At 45.4% G+C, this 22,804-nt stretch overlaps 1 protein-coding gene across 1 annotated transcript in view; it reads right to left on the reverse strand.

Moving 5' to 3' along the window:
• CD247 (CD247 molecule) overlaps positions 1–18,750 on the reverse strand; it is a gene marked incomplete at both ends in the record, with an annotated part of 70,332 nt that extends 51,582 nt beyond the window's left edge. Inside the window, one exon of the mRNA XM_080908848.1 lies at positions 18,693–18,750. Coding sequence (XP_080764974.1) covers positions 18,693–18,750 — 58 coding nt within the window. The remainder of the gene's footprint in view (positions 1–18,692) is intronic.
• Between the last annotated feature and the right edge of the window lie 4,054 nt (positions 18,751–22,804).

Consider the following 22,804-nt stretch of genomic DNA (forward strand, 5'->3'; position numbering starts at 1 on the left):
CCTGGCTCAGCCACCAGCCTTGCCCCTCTGACACCTTCTTCCCCAGGATCTCTGAAATGGAGTTAAGGCTCAAAGGTCTTCAAGGTTTCTGACTGAACCCAGATTCCACGATGTACAAATGGGAGACAAGACAGATTACCATGAAAGTCCCCTTCACGCCTTTGCTTCTGGCCATGCTGACCAGACAGCTTACTGAAGTTTGGGCCCTCTCTCCCTGTTTCTTCATATTGACCCTGCTGTTATGAGCGCATGAATGCCAGTCACGTCCTCTTGGATACCCTGGATGCAGCCTTTTGGCATCCCCCCGTCCTCTGGCCTGTCCTCTAGCTCCCACCAAGCCAATAGCTCTTGCACACTGCTTGGACACAGCTGCCTTCCACCCGTTCCCCTCCATGCCTCTCAGGCCGAAGGCTTCTCTTGTTTTTCACACTTGGGTTCAGATTAGTTGCCAAAGCCTTGAACATCTACATAAACCGACATCTTCTCAGTCTTCTGTCCTAGAAAACTCAGGTCTCCCAGGGGTCAGAGACATAGAGACGGGGAGGGGAAAAAGCCAGGAAGAGATGGATTCTTGGGAGCTGAAAATAAGAATGTGTTTCAGAGACAGACAGATAATTTGGAGATTGGTCACAGTGAGGCACAGTCGCTGGTTGTCACCATTGATACTTCCCGTACACCATCATCCTTTCTACCTACTCCATCACCTGTCATCCACCCCTTGTCAATGTCTAATACTAGAACTTGTTTATGACAGAGCTGCTAGGTACCTACTTCCAACTGGGCTCTTTATATGTACTTTTTATCCTGCTAACAATGCCTTAAGGTAGGCAGGTTAATAAAGAAGATTGTTTCAAAGAGGCCTAGGAACTGACCTAAGGTCACATAACTAGTGACAAAGCCAAAATTTTAATCTAGATCAGAAATCTATTATCTTTCCTCTTCTGCTAACACTGACCTCACTCAACCCCATGGGATTGTCGGAAATGCAGATGAAAGACAGAAGCAATTGCCCACTGGGGTGGGGGAACCTGGAGTCAACTGGTATCCTGTGGCTGATGGCTGTCCTTAACCACTTCATAAGTCAATGTCCACTTGGCATGTGCTGTCATCCCAGTGGGTGCTGGGAAATGCTAAGAACGGGATCACTTGAGCCTCTTGGTTCATTTGATGACCAGATGCAGTGAGAACAGTGTATCATGGGCTAATTGTCACTGAGCAAATGAACACAAGTCATTATTCATCTCACTGGTTCTCAGCCCCCAGGGGACATACTGCCACATCTAAAGGCACTTAAGCTTTGAGTCAGAAATGCTCCTGGCATCTAATGGGAGGAGACCAGGCATGCTGGTAAACATTCTGCAGAACATGGGACAGGCCTCAACAAAAGACTATTTAGGTCAAGATACCAACAGAGCTAAGGTTGAGGTCTCCTGTTCCCAGCATTCAACTGAAAGAGACTTGATTCAGCCAGAGATGGACCAAATAGAAATGTGTATCTTGGGCTGGAGAGATGGCTCAGTGTTTAAGAGCACTGACTGCTCTTCCAGCGGTCTTGAGTTCAATTCCCAGCAACCACATGGTGGTTCATATCCATCTGTGATGGGGTCTGATGCCCTTTCTGGTATGTCTAAAGACAGTGACGGTGTCTTATATATCATAAATAATTTTTAAAAAGAAAGAAATGTGTATCTTATCCTCAGAAAAGTTCAACTAGGGCTCAGTGAAATGGCCACATCCTGTTAGGCAAGGCAGCGGGCCTTACAGAGTTTTTCCAGGTTGCTTTATTCAAAAATGGCCTATGGAATTTACATAACTTAGGGGTTAAAACCAGGACTGGAAAATGTAACCTCTAAAAGGAAAACAACAGAAAATGAGAGATGTGTGCAGCAATGGGAGCTGGGGTGTGATGTTTAGATTTCCTATAAAGCTACCCCTGGTTACACCCCATCTCTTTGGGCCAGAGACAGACTCCCTAACAGCCCCGCATCACCAAGCAGAGGGACAGTTTGGAACTCAGATTCCAACTCTACTTGTTACCAACCTTGAGTGTTCACACATACAAGGTCCCCCTCCATGAGGCAGGTGGGAGGGTATTATTTATTAGATTTCCTCTCATTATCACTGTCTGTGTGAAGCTCCTCTGGGATGAGCGTTTATGTCTTAAGCTCCACTGGAGGAATACTCGCTCGATTGTCGAAGAGAACAATTGAACTCGATTTATTTTATCTACAACCCAGAGGAGATGATTGCTTTCCAGAGGCTACTCTGCCCGATTAAGGGGAGAGTGCTTAGGATGCTGAGACAGACCACACTTAACTTTCCAGTTTGTTTTCATCTTTCCTTGACGGGATGCTGGATTTTTCTCTCTCAAAATCAACACAACTTCAAACACTACCTAAAAGGGTTGAAGTAAAATACGTCATCCTTTGACTGACAGGAGGGTTTCTGCTATGAATTAGAGAGGTGGCCCAAATACCACATATGTGCTTTTTATTAAGTTTTATCTGATGGTAGACAGCTATTGTAGCACACATGATTTCTCATAACTGCCCCCTCCCTGTTATGTGGAGCACATTATTTTGAAGACAAGTGAGCCCTGTATTATGATGTGCTATTAGTCCCTGAGAATAGAAACCCCTTATGACTAAACTCTCCATGAACACAGCAAATCTGAGAACAACAAAAGCTTTAATCACCAGGGCCAGCGGAATCACATTTGATTTTCCATTTCACTTCAGCAAGACAGCGGTCTGCCTGGTGGATGCTCTGCCAACAAATGTATCTCCACTTTAAGCTTGGGCCTTGTGCTGTCTGCTGAGTGGCCGCCTGGGGATGACCCCCCACAGGTGTCCCCCTGCTGCTGTGTGACTGGAACTCTCAGAGGTGGGCTGTTGCTTACCAGTGAGAATTCCTCCTGAACAGAGATGGAAAACCAAGAGACGGAGGTAGACAGGGAACCAGGTATCTGTCTTCTGTTCCCACTATTCTCGACCAAGGGTGTGCAGAGGATGGCCCACCAGGCCTGTGTTTGCAATAAAGCTTTATTGGTACATCTCTCTCTCTCTCGTTGGTTTGCGTATGTGTGGTTGCTTTTGTGCTTCTGCAACAGTGTTGAGTAATTAGGAAGAAACCCATTTGGACCATAAATCCTACAGGGTTTGGCTCCTGGTCCTTTAGCCTAAACACTAGGTTATCATTTGGGGACAACCAAAGATTGACTTTAGGCATCAGAGAATAGAGAGAAATAAAAACATCAGGGTCCTTGTTCACAGGTCTTTCTGTTGACAAGGCAAAACCTAACTCCTTGGAAAGTTAGTGAGCGACACTGTAGTTATTCGATGGCTTGCGTCAGGTCCCAGTGGTAGCACAGTATGACTATTCCTTATAAGCCAGTATTCAATGCATGTGCTGGACCCCAAACCCAACGGTGTTCATGCATTGTCATGGCAGCCCTTTGAGTAGACGTTATTCAGCTGTCAGCAGCCAAGGAGCTTTGATTTGCCCCAAGGGCACAGGGCTAGAATGTATTGATGGCAGTAGTGTTTGGTTCCAGAACCTAGGCGCTTAGTCATGGGTTGAGCAGCACAAATGGTGGATACAGGTGACCTGCCCCTGCAGCAGGAAGGGATGTGATGGGGTAGCAGAGTCAAAGCCGTTTTGCTGTCAGTCACCCAATGCTCTCACCAAACCCCGAGTGAGATGCTGCTCAGTTCACACAGTGTTTTCTCAGAAGAGAGAGGGGCACCCCAGCCCAGTGTCTCAAATGCTTACTGCCCGCAGAAAGCTAAAGGGATAAACAGCTCATCCCTAGTTCACCTTCCCACAGAGGACAACTGAGCTAGAGCCACCCACCCCACAGGTGGGGCCTGACAGCTGTGACCTGGAAACCCACTCTCTTCCTCCCCAGCCCGAAAAACCTCGCAGAGACTGAAGAGTCAAGTCCCAGCTGCACGCTGGCTTCTCATATCAGGGTCCCTCTGCCAAGTCACTGTTCTGTGGGCCCAAGATGGCAGAGTTGGAATGGGAACCAGAGGCTGTGAAATGGGTAGAGATGCCTAAAACCCAGATCAATCCTCACTGCCTGAAGTACCGGCGGACTCATTCTGAGACTGCAGAATGTGCTGGTGATGTTTTTCTAAAGGGCAACCCCGGTGTTTCCGAGACAGAAGGCACCATCCCTCTGACACACACTTATTCCATCTTCCGGAGACTCTGCTCTGCAGCTGCACCAGGCATAGCAGCATGGGCCAAAAGGACCCCAGGCTTCGAGTGTCCTTTCCTGATGTCGGCCCAACAGGTCACCCTAGAGGCAGCCTTGCCTGTAGTCCTCAGAGAGCCTGAGAAGAATATGCCTGTGTTTAAATGAGACATTAAAGAGTTGACTCAAATCAGGATTTCTGTGACACCTGTTACATGGTGCTATTGAAGCTCTGTGATACTTCTGAAGCCCCCTGGATAACATCTTTAACTGAACATAAGGCAAAGATTAGAGTCTACTAGATGATCCCAGGAACCACAGGTAGACGCTATGGACTGAAGTATGTTCACCAAAATCCACCAGAGTGCCACCCCATTAGCACCCATGCATGTGACATATGGGGGGGGTCATTCAGATGGACCTTAGTCCAGTCGTGCTGGTATCCTTATAAAATGGAGACACTTGGACACAGGATACACATGGGGAGGACACCACATGAAGATAAACACCAAAATGTATCCACAAGGCAAGATATGCCAGTACCCCAGAAAACTGTCAGAGTTAGGGAAGGAGTGTGGGCAGATTGTCCCTCACAGCCTCAGAAGAGACAGACCCACTGACACCTTGAGTTTGAATTGCTAGCTTTCAGAACTGTGGAATTGTAGAACAATACATTTCTTGTTCTTGGGTCCCTCCCTGCACACTGTGTGTGTATGTGTGTGTGTGTGTGTGTGTGTGTGTGCATGCATGAGTAGACCAGAGGATGACATTGGCAACTGTCCTTAAATACTACTTTTTTGAGACAGCATCTCTCACTGGCTTGGAACTCACAAAATAGACTGGGGTAGCCAGCTAGTGACCCCAGGTTTCTGACTGTCTCCTCTGTCTCAGCATTGGGAAAACACAGGTGTGTGATCACAGAAAAACACCTGGAATTTTTTTAAAGTGTGTTCTGAGCCCAAACTCAGGTGTTCACTTTTACTTTCCCAACCAAGTCATCTCTCAGTTTAAATTTCAGGGTTTTTATCTTGTTTGTTTGGTTGGTTTGGTTTTTTTCAAGTCAGTGCTTCTCTGTGTAGCCCTGGCTGTCCTGGACTCATTTTGTTGGCCAAGCTGGCCTCGAACTCACAGAGATCCACCTGACTCTGCCTCCTGATTGCTGGGATTAAAGGCGCACACCATCATGACTGGCTGTAAACGTCAGTTTTTTAAGTCACTTCTTTATGGTACATTGTTATTCTGTAGTGGGTACAAAAACCAATAAATACCATAGCTGCTGTGCTTTTAACACAGTTTGTGCCCTCAGAGAACTATGTTGGAAGCTTTTTGGTTTATATGCGTATAGTGTGTGCACATGTGCGCATGTGTGTACACGTGTGTGCATGTGTGTACACATGTGGAAGCCAGGGATCAAACTTGCTGTCATTCCTTGGAGGCCATCCACTTTGACTTTTCTTCTTGTTGGATTTCTGAGTGCTTTTCTTTCTTTTTCTTTTTCTCTCACTCATTCCATTCCATCTGTAGTTTCCCCTCCCTCCACTCCTCCCAGTCTTTCCGCCTGCCTCCCCTCCTCCCCAGATCCACTCCACCTGTTTCCCTTCAAAAAAGAGCAGGCCTCCCAGGGATGCCAACTGAACATGCATAAGTTACAATCAGACCAGGTGCAAACCCTCATAGCAAGGCTGGAAGAGGCGACCAGCAGGAGCTAGAGGGTCCCAAGCACAGGCAAACAAGTCAGAGACACCCCCACTCCCTCTGACACAGGTACCATAAGAAGACCCAGGTACACAGCCGTGACATATCTGCTGGGGACAGAGTGCAGACCCATGCAGACTCCGTGGTTGCTGCTTCCGTCTCTGTGAGCCCCTGTGAGCCTGGCTTAGTTGATTCTGTGGGCCTTGTTCTAACCCATCATTTTGGTTTTTGGAGTCAGGGTTTCTCTATGTAGCGTTTGTCGGGAATTCAGAGGACTAACTGCCTGCTTCTGCCTCCCGAGTGCTGGGATTAAAAGCGTGCACCACCACGCACTGGCTTAAAATGTTTGGTGTTTGTTAGCTAGTTTTTGTTCTGTTTTGTTAAGACAGTATCTCTCTCTGGCTGGCAGCTTGCTGACTAGACTGAGGTGGGTACAGGCCACCCTGACATTCTTCCAGAAGGAAGAAATTATTATCACATGAGCTCTCAACCAGAACCAGTCACCCAAGAAAACTTCTTTTCTTTAAAATGCACCCAGTGTGTGGCACCATGTTAGCAACAGAAAGAGGGCTGCGAGAGTAGGGGCGTAACGGAGGCAGGAAATAGCTAAAGGTGCAGCTGTAGCTTCACCACGGCAGCAAATTCTAAGGAATGGTATAGAAGGGGTTGCCCCAGCTTCACAACCCCGGAGCACAGACTCAGAGTTCAGCATGGTTCAGATTAACTACGACGCGTGAAGCTGGCTAACCTAGTGCTTCCCAGATGAATGGAGGCTCTTCTTACCCCTGCCTTGCTATCCTAAAAGTATCATTTAAGGAACTGTGTGCCTTTGTTACTCTCCGGGAGCCTTGGGGCAGCTCTGTGGGACAAGAAAGATGCTGATCTGAGCAGGAGGCAGCACACAGTGCTGGGAGTGGGCCACACAGAGGATGTCCGAGGCCACCTGGAGGAGCACTGGCCTCTCCACTGGAAGCCCATGGCCACGGAAGATCCCCTCAGTCATGCTCTAGGAACCAGCCTGCGGACAGCAGAGGCCGCAGAGTCACTGTTGGTTGTCTGGCTCTCTGAGGGTGGAGTTTTCTGTCCCTTCCACTAGATGTTTGTTCTCAGTTCTTTCTCCAAGCAGCACACAAAAAACATCTCCTCTCTCAAAGTCCATGACTGATTTCAGACTGACGGACGGTCAGCCTCTGCCTCAGGGTCACTACAGCACTGCATGTGTGTCCTTCACCAGGATAAAATGAAGTGCAGACAGGCTGCTCCTGGTGAAACCTGCTGCTAACCACGCACCTCTGGGTTATTCATTGCTCCTCCTGAAAAACGGGGACACCATTAGCAGCATTCTTTGCCTGATGCCCGTAAACAACACAGAAAAACCTCCCCCTCTTCTCCAAACTGGGGTTACCACACAGCCTGTAACATTAAGTACTATTTGCTCAAATACAACATAGAAGTGCTCTGTATTTTGTGTCTTTCTGATGAGGGTATTTCATTGTTGTTTGAGACAGGGTGTCCTTATGTCCAATGACACCTAAAGATCAGCCTGGTCCCAAATGCACAAAGATCCACCTGCCTCTGCCTCTGAAGAGCAGAGATTCAAGGCATGTGCTGCTGGGTCTGGGACCAAGTATTTTTGATTGTTATTGATTTGTGCTTAGTATTTGAGATAGGGTCTTCTGTGGTCCAGGCTGACTTTGGACTTATTTTCCTGCTTCTACTTTATGAGTACTAGGATTGTCATACCCAGTTCATGAAGTGTATTTTTTGCTGTTTTTTGTTTTCTTTCCCCCTGCCCCATTTCTGTTTTTATGAGTCACATTCTCATGTAGCTCAGACTGGCCTCAAACTTGCTATATAGAGAGGATCGGATTGAATTTCTGATTTTTCTGGCTCTATGTGGTATTAAAAGCATTTACTAGCATCAGTGAAATCTGAGGACCCCAGACTTTTATCCATGCTGGGTGATCACCCTAACAACTGAACTCCATCCTGAAGTGTGTTTTTTCCAAGATGTATTTATTTTCTGTGAATGAATGTTTACCTATTCTCATGTATCTATGTGCACTGTGTGTGTGTGCGTGCTCGCATTTGTTGCCCCCATGTCAGAAGGAGGTGTTAGATCCCCTATCCCTGGAGTTACAGATGATTATGAGCTGCCATGTGGGCGCTGGGAACTGAACCTGGGTCCTCTGGAAGAGCAGGCAGTGTCCTTAACTAATGAGATGTCTCTCTGGCCTCAGCGAAGTATATCTTGAAAGCAGGGTCTCCACCAAAAGAAAATTACTTGTTCTTCTTTATTTGACTTTTGTCTTTTTCCCAACTAGCTTGGCCTAGCAGGGCAGCCTATTCCTGCTGGAGGTGAGTTTTGTTGTCAAAATGGACCAGAACCAGTATATTGCTGTCTTTATCATTACCACGGCTCTGGACAGACTCAGAAAAGAATCAACTGCACCACTGATTTGTTAGCATTGAGAAACACCTGTGTGTTCTCCACTAGAAGGTTCGGGGGTAGAGGTGGGGGATCTTAGGGAGAACAGGCTTCATAGAAAGCCCTTCTGGCCAAGCCATAGTGCTTAACCTCTCTTTTAGGGGCCATCCATGCTGATAGCACACTGGGAGTTCTGCATCCTTCATTTCCCGAAATGGCTCAGTGAGTAAAGGTATTGCTCCCAAACCTATGGACTTCAGCTGGACCCCCAGAACCAATTCCCTGTGTCCTCTGACATGCCATGGCAGAAATGCATGCACACACACACATACACACAAAATAATAATAATAATAATAATAATAATAATAAATGTTTTTTTTAAAAAGTGTTGATTCTGAGAAAATTCAACAATTATCACTCATGGAAATAACTAAATTAGAAAGTTAATCCTCACAATATTAAAGAATTTACTATAGCTTTTTCTTAAATGACGTTCTCCTAAGTTCAGTTAGTGTTTAGAGCAGTGGTTCTCAACTTCCTAATGCTGTAACCTTTTAATATAGTTCCTTGTGTTGTGGTGACCTACTCCCAACCATAAGATAATTTTCATTGCTACTTTATAACTATAATTTTGCTACTGTTATTAATTTTAATATAAATATCTGATATTCAGGATATTTGATGTGTGACCCCCCCATGAAAGGGTCATTTGACCCTCAAAGGAGTTGTGACCCACAGGTTGAGAACTTCTGATTTAGGTAGCTATACCGATCTCTTGCATAAAGCTTTCTTAATGCCCCATCTAGTGAGTAAAAATTCCTGTTACTTAGTAGATATCAACCCGCCTTTTCAGCCTAACTCACCTACCATCATGTTAGCATTGTCTAAACTTAAACATGTTTATAACATAAAATCCTTGAGGCACAGTTTCATTCACTGAACTTCTATCGAACATCTGCACAGGCAAGATCCCCGTGCTTGCGTGTATGTGTGGTGTATGTGTGAGCAAGTGTGCTTTGTGGAGCTAAAGGCTGATGTCAGGATGCCTTCCTCCATTCCTCCTCCATCTTACTTTTTGAAACCAGGTCACTCACTGAGCCTACACCTCACTGTTACAGCTAAACCGGCTTGCTAGCCAGTGAGCACCGGGAACCCCGGTCACTGTCCTCCAGAGCTGGGGTTACAAGTGCATGCTGCCATCTGTTTTTATTTGGGTGCTGGGGACTGAACTCTGGTCCTCAGGTTTGCACAGCAAACACTTTACCCACTGAGCAGCTCTGGAACCCAAACCCAGGTTTGAGACTGTTTAGGGAAAGCATCCCAAACCAAGCACACCAGACCTTTCTGAGACAGCAATTTGGAATTATCTTTTGTGGTCATCATGCACTAAACTTAAGGCGCTTGCCCAGTTGAGAGGCTATTATTCTGCTTTTAAAAACTGAAACAATTCTTGACCTGACCACTGCTAGAAAATATTCAATTCTAAGCTTAAAAATCTCTAAGTGACCTAATCGTCTCTGTGTCTCTTAGTGACAAGGAGCCATTTTGTGCTCTTCAAAGTGACAAGAGTTTTCTGAGGAAGTTCAGGACTTAAAGGAGACTAGCAATTAGACCAGCTTCAAGTCTAAAACTTTGTATCTAAAGAAGTGAATGATGTGTTTTCCCAAACCAAAGCAATGAAGAAATCTCCATGAAGATCAAAAACCTGTTTCCTAAGTCTTCCTGCAACCACCTTGGCCCCTTTGCATAGCAAACGTCTCTGTAGACTTAACTCAAGTCCTCTTTTCAAGTCTTCAAGTTGCTCCCTCCCAATGCGGAGACTACAAAGCTCTGAAATTAGAAGCATCCCCAGCCCAAAGAGCTACTCCCTGATGAGGTAGCCATTGAAATGCAGTTTGTTTTATCAGGTCTTTCTCCTGGAATTACAGACTCTCGAACATTTAACAAAGCAGCATTTGCAATGGGCAGGTGAGAGCTGGCCAAGATTTTCAAGGGTATTTCACAGGACAGGTCAGCAGGGAGATGGATGGGTGAACAGTAGTGGATACAATTATTTGACTTTCTGGGCCGTTCTTTTGAAGCCTCTATGCTTAATAGAAAGAAAAAGAATAATCCTCTTTGCCAACCTTTTGTAGTTGGATCTTTATTGTTCCCATCGAAGCCCAAAGAAACCGGGCAAGATTCATTTTGTCTCGGAAGCATTTGTGTATTTTATATAGGTCTGGTCTTTGAAGCACCGGTAGTTAAGTGGGAGAAAAGACAAAGATTTCTCTCTGCTCTGAGAAATCAAAAGAGGAATTTCTGAAGCCCTCCTGTCTAACTCACAACAGTCCTGGGTGGCATCCAATCCATATGTGCTGTCTTTGCTACTGAATTCAGCGTGGGAATTAGCACAGGTCGTCAAAACTGATGGAAATTAGGCCAGACCATAAAACAGGGTGTCGGAAGCCACATTCAGACTCTTTTGAAAACCAGAGAATATCGTTTCCGGCACCATGAATGTCCATCTCTAAGAAACAGGCCAATCATCTATAGACTATTTGGCTGGAGACACAGGGGAGGTGCTTGCAGAGTATTAAATTGCTATTAATCAGTAGGAATCAGACAGCCAGATAGCTTAGATAATCAGATACTAAAAATAAACTAATTTGACCAACTGCTTTGATGGCCAAAGTAGTTCACTAGGAGCTACCTTGTTGGATTGCTTGCAAGAAAACAAACAAACAAAAAACAAGCATCAAATGTGTGTTGACTATTTTGCCCCAAACCACACATGACTGTTGTGGAAGGAACTTGTGAAAACGTGGAGGAGCTGGTGATACACACTGATGATTTCTGTGTGTTCCTGAAACTATGTGTATGCTGAACCTAAACTCTGAGAAGAGCTCACAGTAGGGAAATATTTGTGTAGTGTTTTAAAGCTTGAGTTTGGAGAACAACAGTTTTCACCTTATTTTGCCATTTGAATGCAGATACGTTTTGACAGTTATGGGCTTGGGAGATCATCAGATATCTAGGCTTAGCACTGGGGGTGGGCAGGGCTTCCACGGCCGAGAGTAAGGCAGAGTCAGCGTTCTGAATCTTCGGAACTAGGTGGGAAGGGGTGCAAAGAAGCAAATGCCAGGCTCACTCTGGAGACAGGGTGTTCCTGGGGGGTGGGACCAGACCAACAACTCCTCTTAAAGACACATGCAGTATACACCAATACACAGAAGGCCACATGTTGATATGCACATATACACATGCCTGCAGATACCAGCACATGTATTAGTATACAGTGAGTATGTACAGTGAACGCATACACAGAATCATGCACTAACATAATCATACCTTCATAAACACACACACACACACACACACCACTCCACTCGAAATCACCTTAGAATCTACATCTATCAGATCTATCAGGATGATATTCCTTTAGATTCTACCCAAAAATTACACTGAGTGGAGATATGTTTGTCATGCATGTATGAACATTGGAACACAGACACCTGCACCCGTAGAGCATGAGGGTACATGTCCCGACAGGCATGTTCACCAGCATCACACTGAGATTTTAACCCTCCGTCCTCAGGCTCAGGTCACTCCATAACTGGTCCAATCTGGCTCAGTGGCAGGTTGATCCTGCCGCTCTGTTCCCCATCTTTCCTCTGAAGCAATGGGATGCAACCTCCCCTCCCCTTCCTGAGCATCTCTCCTCTCTCCCCTCTTCTCTCAGATTCTTCCACTATCAGTGTCAGTCTAGGGAGAGAACAGGCGGGTCTGACTGAGGGCTGTCAGTCATGGTGTATCTCGGGGCGAGTGCAATGTCACACGTTAGAGACCTATGTAGGTATGCAGGGCTGGAGTTCCAGTCTCTACAGCAAGAGGGTAGTGGGGATTTATTTAATCCTACATGGTGGTGTCTGTATCGGTGTATGACTTGAACCACACTGTCTTCCTGTCCCCACAGAGTGGCTAAGGAAGCTTTCTGCAGTGTGCCAGCCTGTTTGTTTCATGGGCAAGTGTCCTGCTGGTCACTCTAGGAGACACAGACATTTGTGTATCTGGTTCTGCAGTGCTTCCTGCTTTTTGTTCTGAGCATCGACTTCTTATGATGCCTTACTTTGTCCCCATCAACAGCACAAGGCCTTGCCCTCCCTGAGCAGAGCCGAGGCAGACACAAAGCTGAAAGTAGACATAAGTAGTTGCAAACCAGTATCTGTCACTTGGTGACAATTCTGTCTGTCATTCTTTGAGTACTCAGTTTTGAAAATTTTTATATGAAAGCTTAGCAGTTAAGAGCACCCACTACTCTTCTAGAGGACCTGGGGGGGGGGTTCAATTCCCAGTGCTCACAAGGCAACTCACAACTGTCTGTAACTCCAAGATCTGACACCCTCATACAGACACACATTCAGGCAAAACATCAATGCACATAAAATAAAATTAATTACCTTTTTATAATTCACTTTAAAATCCATGCCTGACTTTGTACTATTCCTTGAGAGTATTGAATACCCATAAGCCTTTTCAGCTGGTTCAAAGTATATTCCTAACATATTAATTTAGTTAATTGTGGGAGTCAATCCCTCTCAGATATGGTTTAGTTTATGTGTTTTATTTATTTTCCATGCCTAAGGTAGTATGAGAGGGAGGTACATATAGGAAAGGACAGAACTGAGATCATCTCCCTCAAGGAAAACTCTCCAAATAGTTACATTTATTGAGACTAAAATGGAAAATATGGGTCTACCAGGTTTGGGGAAAATGTGAGTTCCGATCTATAATAATGTCAGAGATGAACAGAACTCCATTCGTAACAAGCCTGGATTTCCTACTCAGCAGAAAAAACAAATACCAAACAAAGATATTCAGTGTCAAAATGATTTTTTTTAACTTCGAAAATTGAGAAGAAAATAGAATTAAGCACTTCCTAAGGGGAATTCTTTTAAAGTCAGCTTCAGAATTCCGCCTTCGGGCGTGTAGTAACACCAATCAGAGAACAACAATCAGAGACAATGGCCCTGGAGAATGCACGTTGGAGGCCCAATCTTCTTGACCAAGCCGCCAAATCTTTGAAAGTAATCATCTCTGTAATTTTATATTTTTATTTCTGACAAGTTTCAAGTAGCCCACGCTGGCTTCCAGCCCTCTGAATAACCAAGAATAGGCTTGAACCCCCGCTCCTTCTCTCTGTCCAGGTGCTGGGATTACAGGCACACACCACCATCACCATTCTCATTTTCCTAACTTACAAAAAGGGGACTCCACAACTTTCTGAGCTACTGGCCATAGGATAGTTGCAATCAGCCAGACACTCAGCAAACAGCAGTCTAGATGGGTCTGATAGCCCTTACTCTCTCGTGCTTTCTGTTTATCCCCCATCCCAAGTCTGAAACTCTGGGCATACAGCCAACAGACAAGCAAAACAGACCGTAGGAGCCTAGTGTGTCCACTACTGCGGGCCAGTTACTTCAAGCATCAATTTTCTTTCTCACCAACCAAGTCTTGCACGGCCCTCAATAAATCTGCAATCGACAAGCCAGAAACTGTTGGCGATTCCAAAGCAAAGGCCTCGTCCGACATGTTCAAAACAGGGACCAGAAGAAGCATTTGGCGCTCTAGGTAGGAAAACGGTTACTTTTCTGATCCCGAGAGTCAGTACCAGCATGGTGGGGTGAGGCTAGAGTTCGAGGGGATAAAGCTTTCCGAAAACCTTTGCAAGCTCTAAGCACAGGTAACTCATTTAACAGCCGAAGGGAGCCTTCAACTTTCGCGTCCCTTACAGCATACGTGGGGAAATTTAGGCTCAGAGAGCCATTTCTGCCCAAGTTTACACTGCAGTTTAGCGAGAGGAAGAGTACACTCGAGCTGCGTTCCTGCTTTGCTGGGAAACTGAGGCACGCATAGTACGGTCTGGCACTTCCCAAGCATGCTGAGCCTGGACACCCCTGGACATCGGCTCCACTCCCCAGGGCCCTTTGTGAGGGGAGCATCATCACCGCCATCTTAGGAAGAAAAGAGCCGACTGACGGGGCCGTGAAGGAGCCCTGACTTTCACCCTGATCTTTTTTTTTTTAATGCAGTTTCCTCTCTCTCACCGAACAGCACACTCCAGAAAGGCACAACCATTTGTAGATGACCATGGACAGGCACATTCCTTCCCCAACAGGATTATTCTCAACTGAAGTCTGGAGTCCCCTGTGAATCATTCTTTAGTTTTGACCCGTGCTTTAATTGCCAGTCTTAAATTTGCATGACCCTCCCCCCATAACATGTACATTTCCTGAAAATTATCTGTAACAGCAAGTATTAGAAATAACCCAAATGTCCACCAATAAAGAAATACTGGAAAAAGCACGATAGATGTATTTGCAAAGCGGCCGTGAAGATCAAACATGAAAGTCACGCTGACTATGATTCACACTAGAATCCACAGAATCTTCTGTTCCTGACTTTCCTTTTATTACTTTATTGGCTCAGTCTCCAATAATGATGACCTTTTCCCCAGCGCTAGAGAAAAGGCAGAAAATGAAAAGTGTGTGTTTTTGTTTAGTTTTAAGACATAGTGTTAGTTTAGTCATTTGAAATGATCTTTTCTCTGGGTGCAAAATAAATATCTGGGTCTGACGGCACAGACCTGTAGTTCCAGTTACCAGGAGGTTAAGGCAGGAACGCTGCAAGTTCAAGGGCAACCGGACTACAAGTGACTGAAGCTCAGCAGACTGGGAAATTTGGAGAGATTTTGACACATTTTTAAAAAGGTTCAGGGTCTGGGGAAATATCTCAGTGGTACAGTCTTTGTCCAACAGGCACGCACACGGTGCTTGTAGGGTCCCCGATACAGAACAGACAAAAATTAACATGGTTGAACAGGAACATTTTAATAATTGCCCTTTTGAACCTTTAACTAACTTTGTAGCTCACGTTGAAGTATTCTGTTCACTGTTGACCCCTTTGCTGATTTTTAAATTTAGTTTTGTTTTTAACATTCACCATTTACTACTAAGTTGTCTAAAGGATAGGCTGTCTAATAAACCATTGATGTTAAGCATGTGGAGACTTCTAGATTCCCTTTCCTCGGTCACCTTTTAATTCATTCCTCAAACACTGGAATATGCATGGTGCATTGACGCTGGTCTAAATACTGTGGCAAACACCAGGGGTGTGGCTGAGAGCAGCCAGGGGCATCTCTTTCCCCAGGGAACGTGGCCACTATCCACACATTGTGCAAAACTTCAAAATGACATGTTTCAGGTCAAGTGACTGGTCTAATGTTTTCAGCCAGAATAGCTGGTCATTTACTCCAGTTGATCACATCCACTGTCATTCTGTTGCAAATGAGCAGCTTTGTCTCGTGTAGAACTAAAATATTTTTTCTGAACCATTTCTGGCATTTATTTAATCAATTAACTGACCATAGATATAAAAACGGAGGTGGGGGATGTTCTCAAATTGTGAGCTTATTCTGAGAACCTAAGACAATTCTCTGTGGAACCCAGAATCTTCTAAATAAAATACAACATACATGCTAGGCAACTTTCGTTTAAATATTAAATCTTTTAAAAATATATACTGTCTCACTCTGTAGCCCAGGCTAACCCAGAACTCTCTATATAGACCAGGCTGGCCCTGAACTCACAGAGACCCACCTTCCTCTGCCTACCATGTGCTGCTATCAGAGGTGTGCACCACCACACCTACTGAGTCTTTCTTTTCAAAAAACAAAAGCAAAACTAACCAAGTCAAATGCACACAGCAGTGTGAGAGGCCCAGCCTCGTAATAAACCTCAGGGCTGCTGGTGGGGGTGTTTCTCGGGGCAACAAATGCAGTCTCCAGTCTAGCAAGTCTGAGCAGCGCTGAAGTAGGAAAATGAAGGCTTGGAAACAGCCGGGTGTTAGAGGACAAAACAAACCAGAGGGTGAAAACAGCATCCGTGAAATGCAGCCACACTGTCCGTCACTTAGCGGGTTCCCTCAACCCTGCTTCCAGCAGCTTCAACCGAGATCTGGTGTTTCAGATATTTGTAAATAAATCCCTCCGTGCCAGCAGACGTGGGTGGCCACCACAAGCCAGTGTTTTGCTTTGCATTTGCCCAGCCTTCCGTATTTATCTTCAGATGTCTTTTCACGGTGAGGGAACACTTTCCTGCATGGTGTCTTTAAGAGGCTGAAATGGTGGGTGCAATGCTCATCCTATATACATCCCAAGTTTTGGTCCACACGGCCCACCCGCCCCTGGGTTCTGTGCTGGTGTGGGTGTCCCAGAATTCAGAGGGACGAGTTGTATACTATCAGGAGAAGATGCCCATTGCTGCTTTGTAAGTTAAGAATCTAATAATTAGAGCAATTTCTGTTTCTGGATTGTCTTTTTATGTGTGTATGTATACATAGATAGATAGATAGATAGATAGATAGATAGATAGATGCTGTGTATATCTCTAAGTGAAACTTTGCATCCATCCCTTGCCGTCACATCTCTGCAAAAAATCCATTAGTATTTTTGCTTTAGAGGAACTATAACAAAACCCAGGACTCTTGAAATCCAGTGGGCTGTTCAAGGACCTGTTACTAGGATTAGCAATGCCCCTGCCTGCTGCCTTCCTAAGCAGAGGTTCTCATAAACCCGACGCTTCTCACTAGAGGTGCATTTTCTCACTAGAGAGTGGGCACAGACTGTAGTGACCTCTAGTTTCAATCTTTGCCACGGTGGGGCAGTCAGAAGTAGCAAGAAGCTAAGGGTTGGCTGAGAGATGTGTTCCGTGGCCCTCGAAAGTCTTGCTAGACTTGGTGGACATTAGTTCAACACTGGCTTAGTCTTCCATGTCTGGGCTTTCTCAAAGAAATGTAAATGTGAATGGCTTAGGCCTCCTTGGTTTGGGGTGGAAATGACCACAGGCTTTGTGCTCTCTGGGTGGGGCTTTGTTTACTGCAGCCGTAACTGACCTTTTGTTTCTCTCCCTAACTTGCCTCAGCTTTAGTAGAACAGGTGGACCAGTGAGGGGCAGCTAACGGTGGAGAGGTTCCGGGGTCTCCTTCCTCCATCTTTTGAGAGCCTAAGGTCATGAGTCCAGAACTATTGCCTACAGCAGCTGCTTCTTTAGTCAGTGAAGCTCTCTGGCTGTGAAAAAAAATTTTTTTGCACCTGCCTGTGAGTAAGGGCTGCTGTGGGCTCCCTCTGGGGCTATTACCCTACAGCCTGCGTGAGTCACACCTGCCCGGCCCTTTCTGAGAAAAGCACTATGACCGCACAGAAAAGTTGAGCCCTCAGAACCCTGTGATGCTAGCCCAGGACCATGCAGTTTCCTGGTGGTAGCAATCATATGTTGGCCGGTCCTGCCCTCTCAGCCTTGTTCGCCCAACAGACTGCCACCCTCGGGAGAGCTCTAAATCGGAGAAGGGCACTCCTTACAGAGTTTCTCCAGATTCAGATACACATTGTCCCATTTCTTGTGATGCCAATTTTGTGAGTAGTCTCTCTTCTGTTCACTTGCTTTTACCCCGACTGCTGAACTTGGAAGCATGCTAAGTCTACAACGTGCAAAGAGCCAGGCCTCAGAGGGATGCAGGGAGCCCTGGCAAAAAATTGTTTTCTGCGCTGGTTGTGTGTGACGCCTCATGGTCACATATTAACACATATTCCTCAACCTGTTGCCAACATTTCTGTCTGTGTCTCTGGCTGCTTGGCTCAGATAGAGAGCCATGAGTGTTTATCACAGAGGATCACTATGTCATAGGGCAGTTGGTGGCCGTGATGTGGGGACAGCACTGACAGGGTGAGCTTAGACTTAAACACTCTGGGCCAGAAGGTGGAAATGCGCCTTGTCAAAGGTTGCAAACATGGATGCCTCCCTCCAGTTCTCTTGTAGGGGCTCTGCCTCTGCCGGGTGTTTCAGGCACCCAGGGTCACGGGTTCTGACCCTTTCCAACTGCCCATGGTAATTTCCTTGGCTGGCAAAGGAGGAAAGAATGGGGCTGAGTGGCAATGCCAACCAGGGAGGGAAGGAAGGGGACATGTTATCTGGAAACCAGAACAGGGTGAGGCCTAGCTAGTGTTTCTGAACCTTCGCGGCCTCCCGTCCACACCGAGCTGTCTCAGTTGCTCTCTTGCTGAGTTTCTTCCTCACGCCCTTTCCCTCCTTTGTCACTGGACAATCTACAACTGTGGTGTTTTCAAACAGCTGGATCCGAACCGAGATACCCAGCGAGGCCGTCACGGAGCAGACAACTGGGTGGGACCCAAGCCTGTGCTGCCCCTCTGGCCGCTGGCTTTGGGAAGACAAGCTTTAAAAGAAACACCAGGTCCTTGGCACCCCTCCGCCACCACTTGGACACACGAAGAACCTCTAACAGTATTGTCGAGCCACGGGAAACAGAATCCTTACCTGCTCCTGGGAACTGCACTTGAAGGATGCAGGCGAGAACAGACGCTTTCCACTTCATCTTCTGCTCCCCTGGGATGGTGCCCAGAGGCAGAGGCAGAGATAGAGGCAGCTATGCCTGGGAGGATGAGGAGAAAGGGAGGCGCTGAAGGAGTCTGCTGGCTTTGTTCTGTGGCAGACACCCCAGGAAGTGGGGGACCATGGGCCTTTGAGACAGCACCTGCCAGCAGTGCCAAGACACACTCACACTCCCCCTCCCGGCTCATAGGCAGGAAGTTCTGAAGGTTTGGAGGTTTGGGGTGTAAGAATGTGTATCCGTTCAAATTTTGCTTTTTCTTTAATTTGACTGTAGTTCAATGTACTTTATTTTTCTTTCTAATTCTTGACTAATTTGTATGTGACTCCCAGTTGCTGAAGTCGGACCCTAGGTATATATCTAAGTTGCATGACACACTCTGCATCTCCAGATGCCAGGCTTTTTTATCTGAAGTGCAAAGAAAGGATGGTACTTGAGATATAGTTCTGAACTTGGCCTCAAATAAGACCATTAAATAGTGTGAAAATCTATAGCTCACATCGTTTTCAAAATCCTCTTTTTTCAGTCCAGGCCGGTCTTGAACTCACAGTTCTCCTTCCTTAGTTTCCCAACAGTCAGGGTTACAGTTGTGTGGCACCAAACCTCGGCCAGATGCTTTCGCTATTGTCAAGATTTCAGCCTGGGAGTCATTCCCAGTAAGAAGAAGATAAAAGTCAGACACAGATGCCCTACCTGTAAATCTTAGCGCTCCTGTGACTAAGGCAGGGGGATTGTGAGTTTGAGGTCAGACTGCACTGACAGTGACTACTAGGCCAGCTTGAGCGTGTAGCAGGACTGCCCCAAAACAAAATAAGAAACAAGACTTAGAGGTGAGCACAATGGACCTGGGAAGGACCAAGTAACTGGGAAGATGCCTCTTTTTCCTTTGATTGAAAAAAATTTTCTTAAGAAGTCCACAGTTACTTTCAAGTAACCCGTCTTCCAAATGGAAAGACAATATTATCAAATCTGGAGGCAGAGAGCTGGCGCAGGCACTTTCTGCCAAACCTAACAGCTTGATTTCCATCCCCAGAGCCCACATGGTAGACAAGAACCCACTCTTGTAAGATGTCTGAGCTATACCACACACACACACACACACACACACACACACACACCATACATACATATACCACGCACATGCATATATACATGTACACACCACACATAAATATACACACACCATATACACATATGCCAACATATGCCACACATACATACACCATACACACATATACCACACATACATACATACATGTCCACACACCACACACATACACCATACACACAAATATCACACATGCCATACACACATACACAACATACACATACATAAACATACAGCATACATATACATATATATCACATACATACACACATGAACACACCACACATACATACATACATACATACATATGTGCACACCCCACCAACAAATAAATGCTAAAAATATGTTAACAAATTCTTCAAACAAGATAAACTGATTCCAGGGTTTATATGGAAAACTTAATGTGTTAAGCCACAAAAGGCACAAGTAAGCAACACCAACATACATAAATTGAACATCATCAAATTAAAAAAATTTTATGGCTCAAAATAAAGTAGGAAGAAAAATTTAAAACTATTCCACAAAACAAATGAAAATATTTGCAGATTATATGCTGGTTTTGGTCCAAGATTCAGAATGTGTAAGTAACTCTACAGTTTAATAGGATAATAAAATAAAAATTAGCCAAGATTTAAATTGACATTTTTCCAGAGAAGATCAACAAACGGTCGATAAACACAAGAAATCCTTGTAGTGTGTTAGCCACTAGGGAAACACAAGTCAAACCCACAAATCAGCGCAACGGTAACAACACAGCACAGGGCGTAAAGGAGGACCCGGTGCTGATGAGGACCACTGAGGAGGATGTGAGAAACTGATGCTCCTGCAGATGTACAAGGGCGAGGGCCCTGCGCCAAGCAATTTGATAGTTCCTTAAAATGTTAAACAGTTTCCACATGCCCAGAAACTCAACCAAGTAAATACCCAGCAGAATCGAAAACATATGCTCCCACAGAAGCGTGCACAGAAATGCTCCCGACAGCCTAATGGATAATGGCCCCGGACTGGAAGCGATTCACCACAGGCGAGGAATGGACAAGCGCTCTTGGTGGGTTCAAACAACAGAATTTAACAGCCACGAAAAGACTTGAACTGCTAGACGCTACTGCTTCAAGCATGGGTAAAGGAAAGCAGACTTAGAAAGACACTGTATGACTCTATTTATGGAAAATAAGCAGAACAGGCAAGTTCGGAGAGAAAGTGCATCAGGGTTGCTGGGGATGATGATAAAATGCTTTCGAATTAGATGATTTCGTACCAGGAAATTGGTTATGCTAAAGACCGTTGAAATACTCACATGCAAATAGTGAATTTGTTGAACAAAAATTCTGCTTTAACATATAATAATGCTAAAGTCAAAATAAAACAAACAAATGGCAAGGGATGTGAAAGAACTGCCGGATAGCCCACATCGTGAAAGAGCATACTGACCATACAGTGTCTACTGCCCCGAATGTGCCCAGTCTTGTTTGATCTCACAAGCTAAGCAGGGTCAGGCTTGGCTAGTACTTGGGTAGGAGACTTCTGTGTTCGGTCAAGTTGCTTTAGATACGCTAAAAGAAAAATCCAGTAGGACAAATGGTACTAGGTCAACTGGATTGTTTGCGAGGGAACTTATCCTGTTCCTTTTTCACACTGAACACAAAAGTTACCTGAAATGTTTCATAGATGTAAACATAAAAGCACAAAGCAATAACATTTCTAAGAATGAAATATGGGAGAGTGATCTCACTACTCTGTAATCTTTTTTTTTTTTTTTGGACAGTAGCCCAGGCTAGTCTGTAACTTTGTAACTTACTGGGTAGCTGAAGATAACCTTAGATCTCCCACCCTCCTGTCCCAATTTCCCGAATTCCTGGGCATGCCACTAAGCTTATTTATGGCTGTGGAGAACAGGAATCAAGCCCAGGGCTTTCATCCTACATGCCACTGACTCACAGCCCAACCCCCATCTTTTTATAATTTTGGTGAGGTTGTCAGGTAAGACAGCTCAAATGCTGTTTCCCTAGAACTTTAGAAAAGAGTTCTTTAATTTTGTGTGTACGTGTGTAGAGAGAAGGGGTTGTGTATGTGTTTCAGGGTGCCTGACTGAAGAAGCCAGAGGCATTGAACTCCCCCTGACACCCCGTCAAGGCCAACTCCCTAAAGCTGGAGGTAGAAGTGGCTGTGAGCACCTTGATTCGGGTGCTGGGAATGGAACCTGAATCCTGTGGGAGTGCAGTAAGCCTGACCACTAAGCCATCCTTCCAGGGGCTGCATACAGTAGCGGAGGCCTGAAACCCCAGCCCTTGGGTTACAATTTCATGATCATCCTTGACTACAGAGTAAGTTTGAGATTAGCCCAGGGTACAAGACTATCTTTAAAAAAAAATAAAGCCAAACAAAATTAAACAGGGTCTTAAAAGTGGAATCAGGCCTGAAAACATCTCTAAGTCGTTTGTCCTACTTAGATTCATCCAAGGAGCTGCCTGTGTTCTGTGACTATTGTGGGTGCTGTTCCAGAAAACTTGCTCCCCACCCGCAAACTCAATTTCTGTGGCTGGCAGCCAAATAATTCTAATTTATGTATTGAGATTTCTGAAAATTGAACTACCTTTCTATTGCCACATAATGAATTATCACAAACTTAAGTTCCCTGAAACAGTGCAGACTTATAGCCTTACAGGGTGAAAGGTAAACATCTGAAGCTCCAGCTGCTATTCCTAATTCACTGGTGGCTGGACATTTTTCGTACACTTACAAGAATGGGGTCCCTGTTTTCTTGATAATCAGTAACCAGATATTGCTCTCGGTCCCCAGAGGACATCTCCAGCTCTTTGCAATATAACCTCCTAGCCGGTTTCCCCAGGCCAACCACAGCCCTCTCCTTTGCCCTTCCAAATCTACCTGGAGGAGAGTCTGCATGGACAGACGGGAGTAGGAGAGTAAGTC

The sequence above is a fragment of the Micromys minutus genome (genome assembly GCF_963924665.1).
Source record: "Micromys minutus genome assembly, chromosome: 1".
Classification (NCBI taxonomy): Eukaryota; Metazoa; Chordata; class Mammalia; order Rodentia; family Muridae; genus Micromys; species Micromys minutus.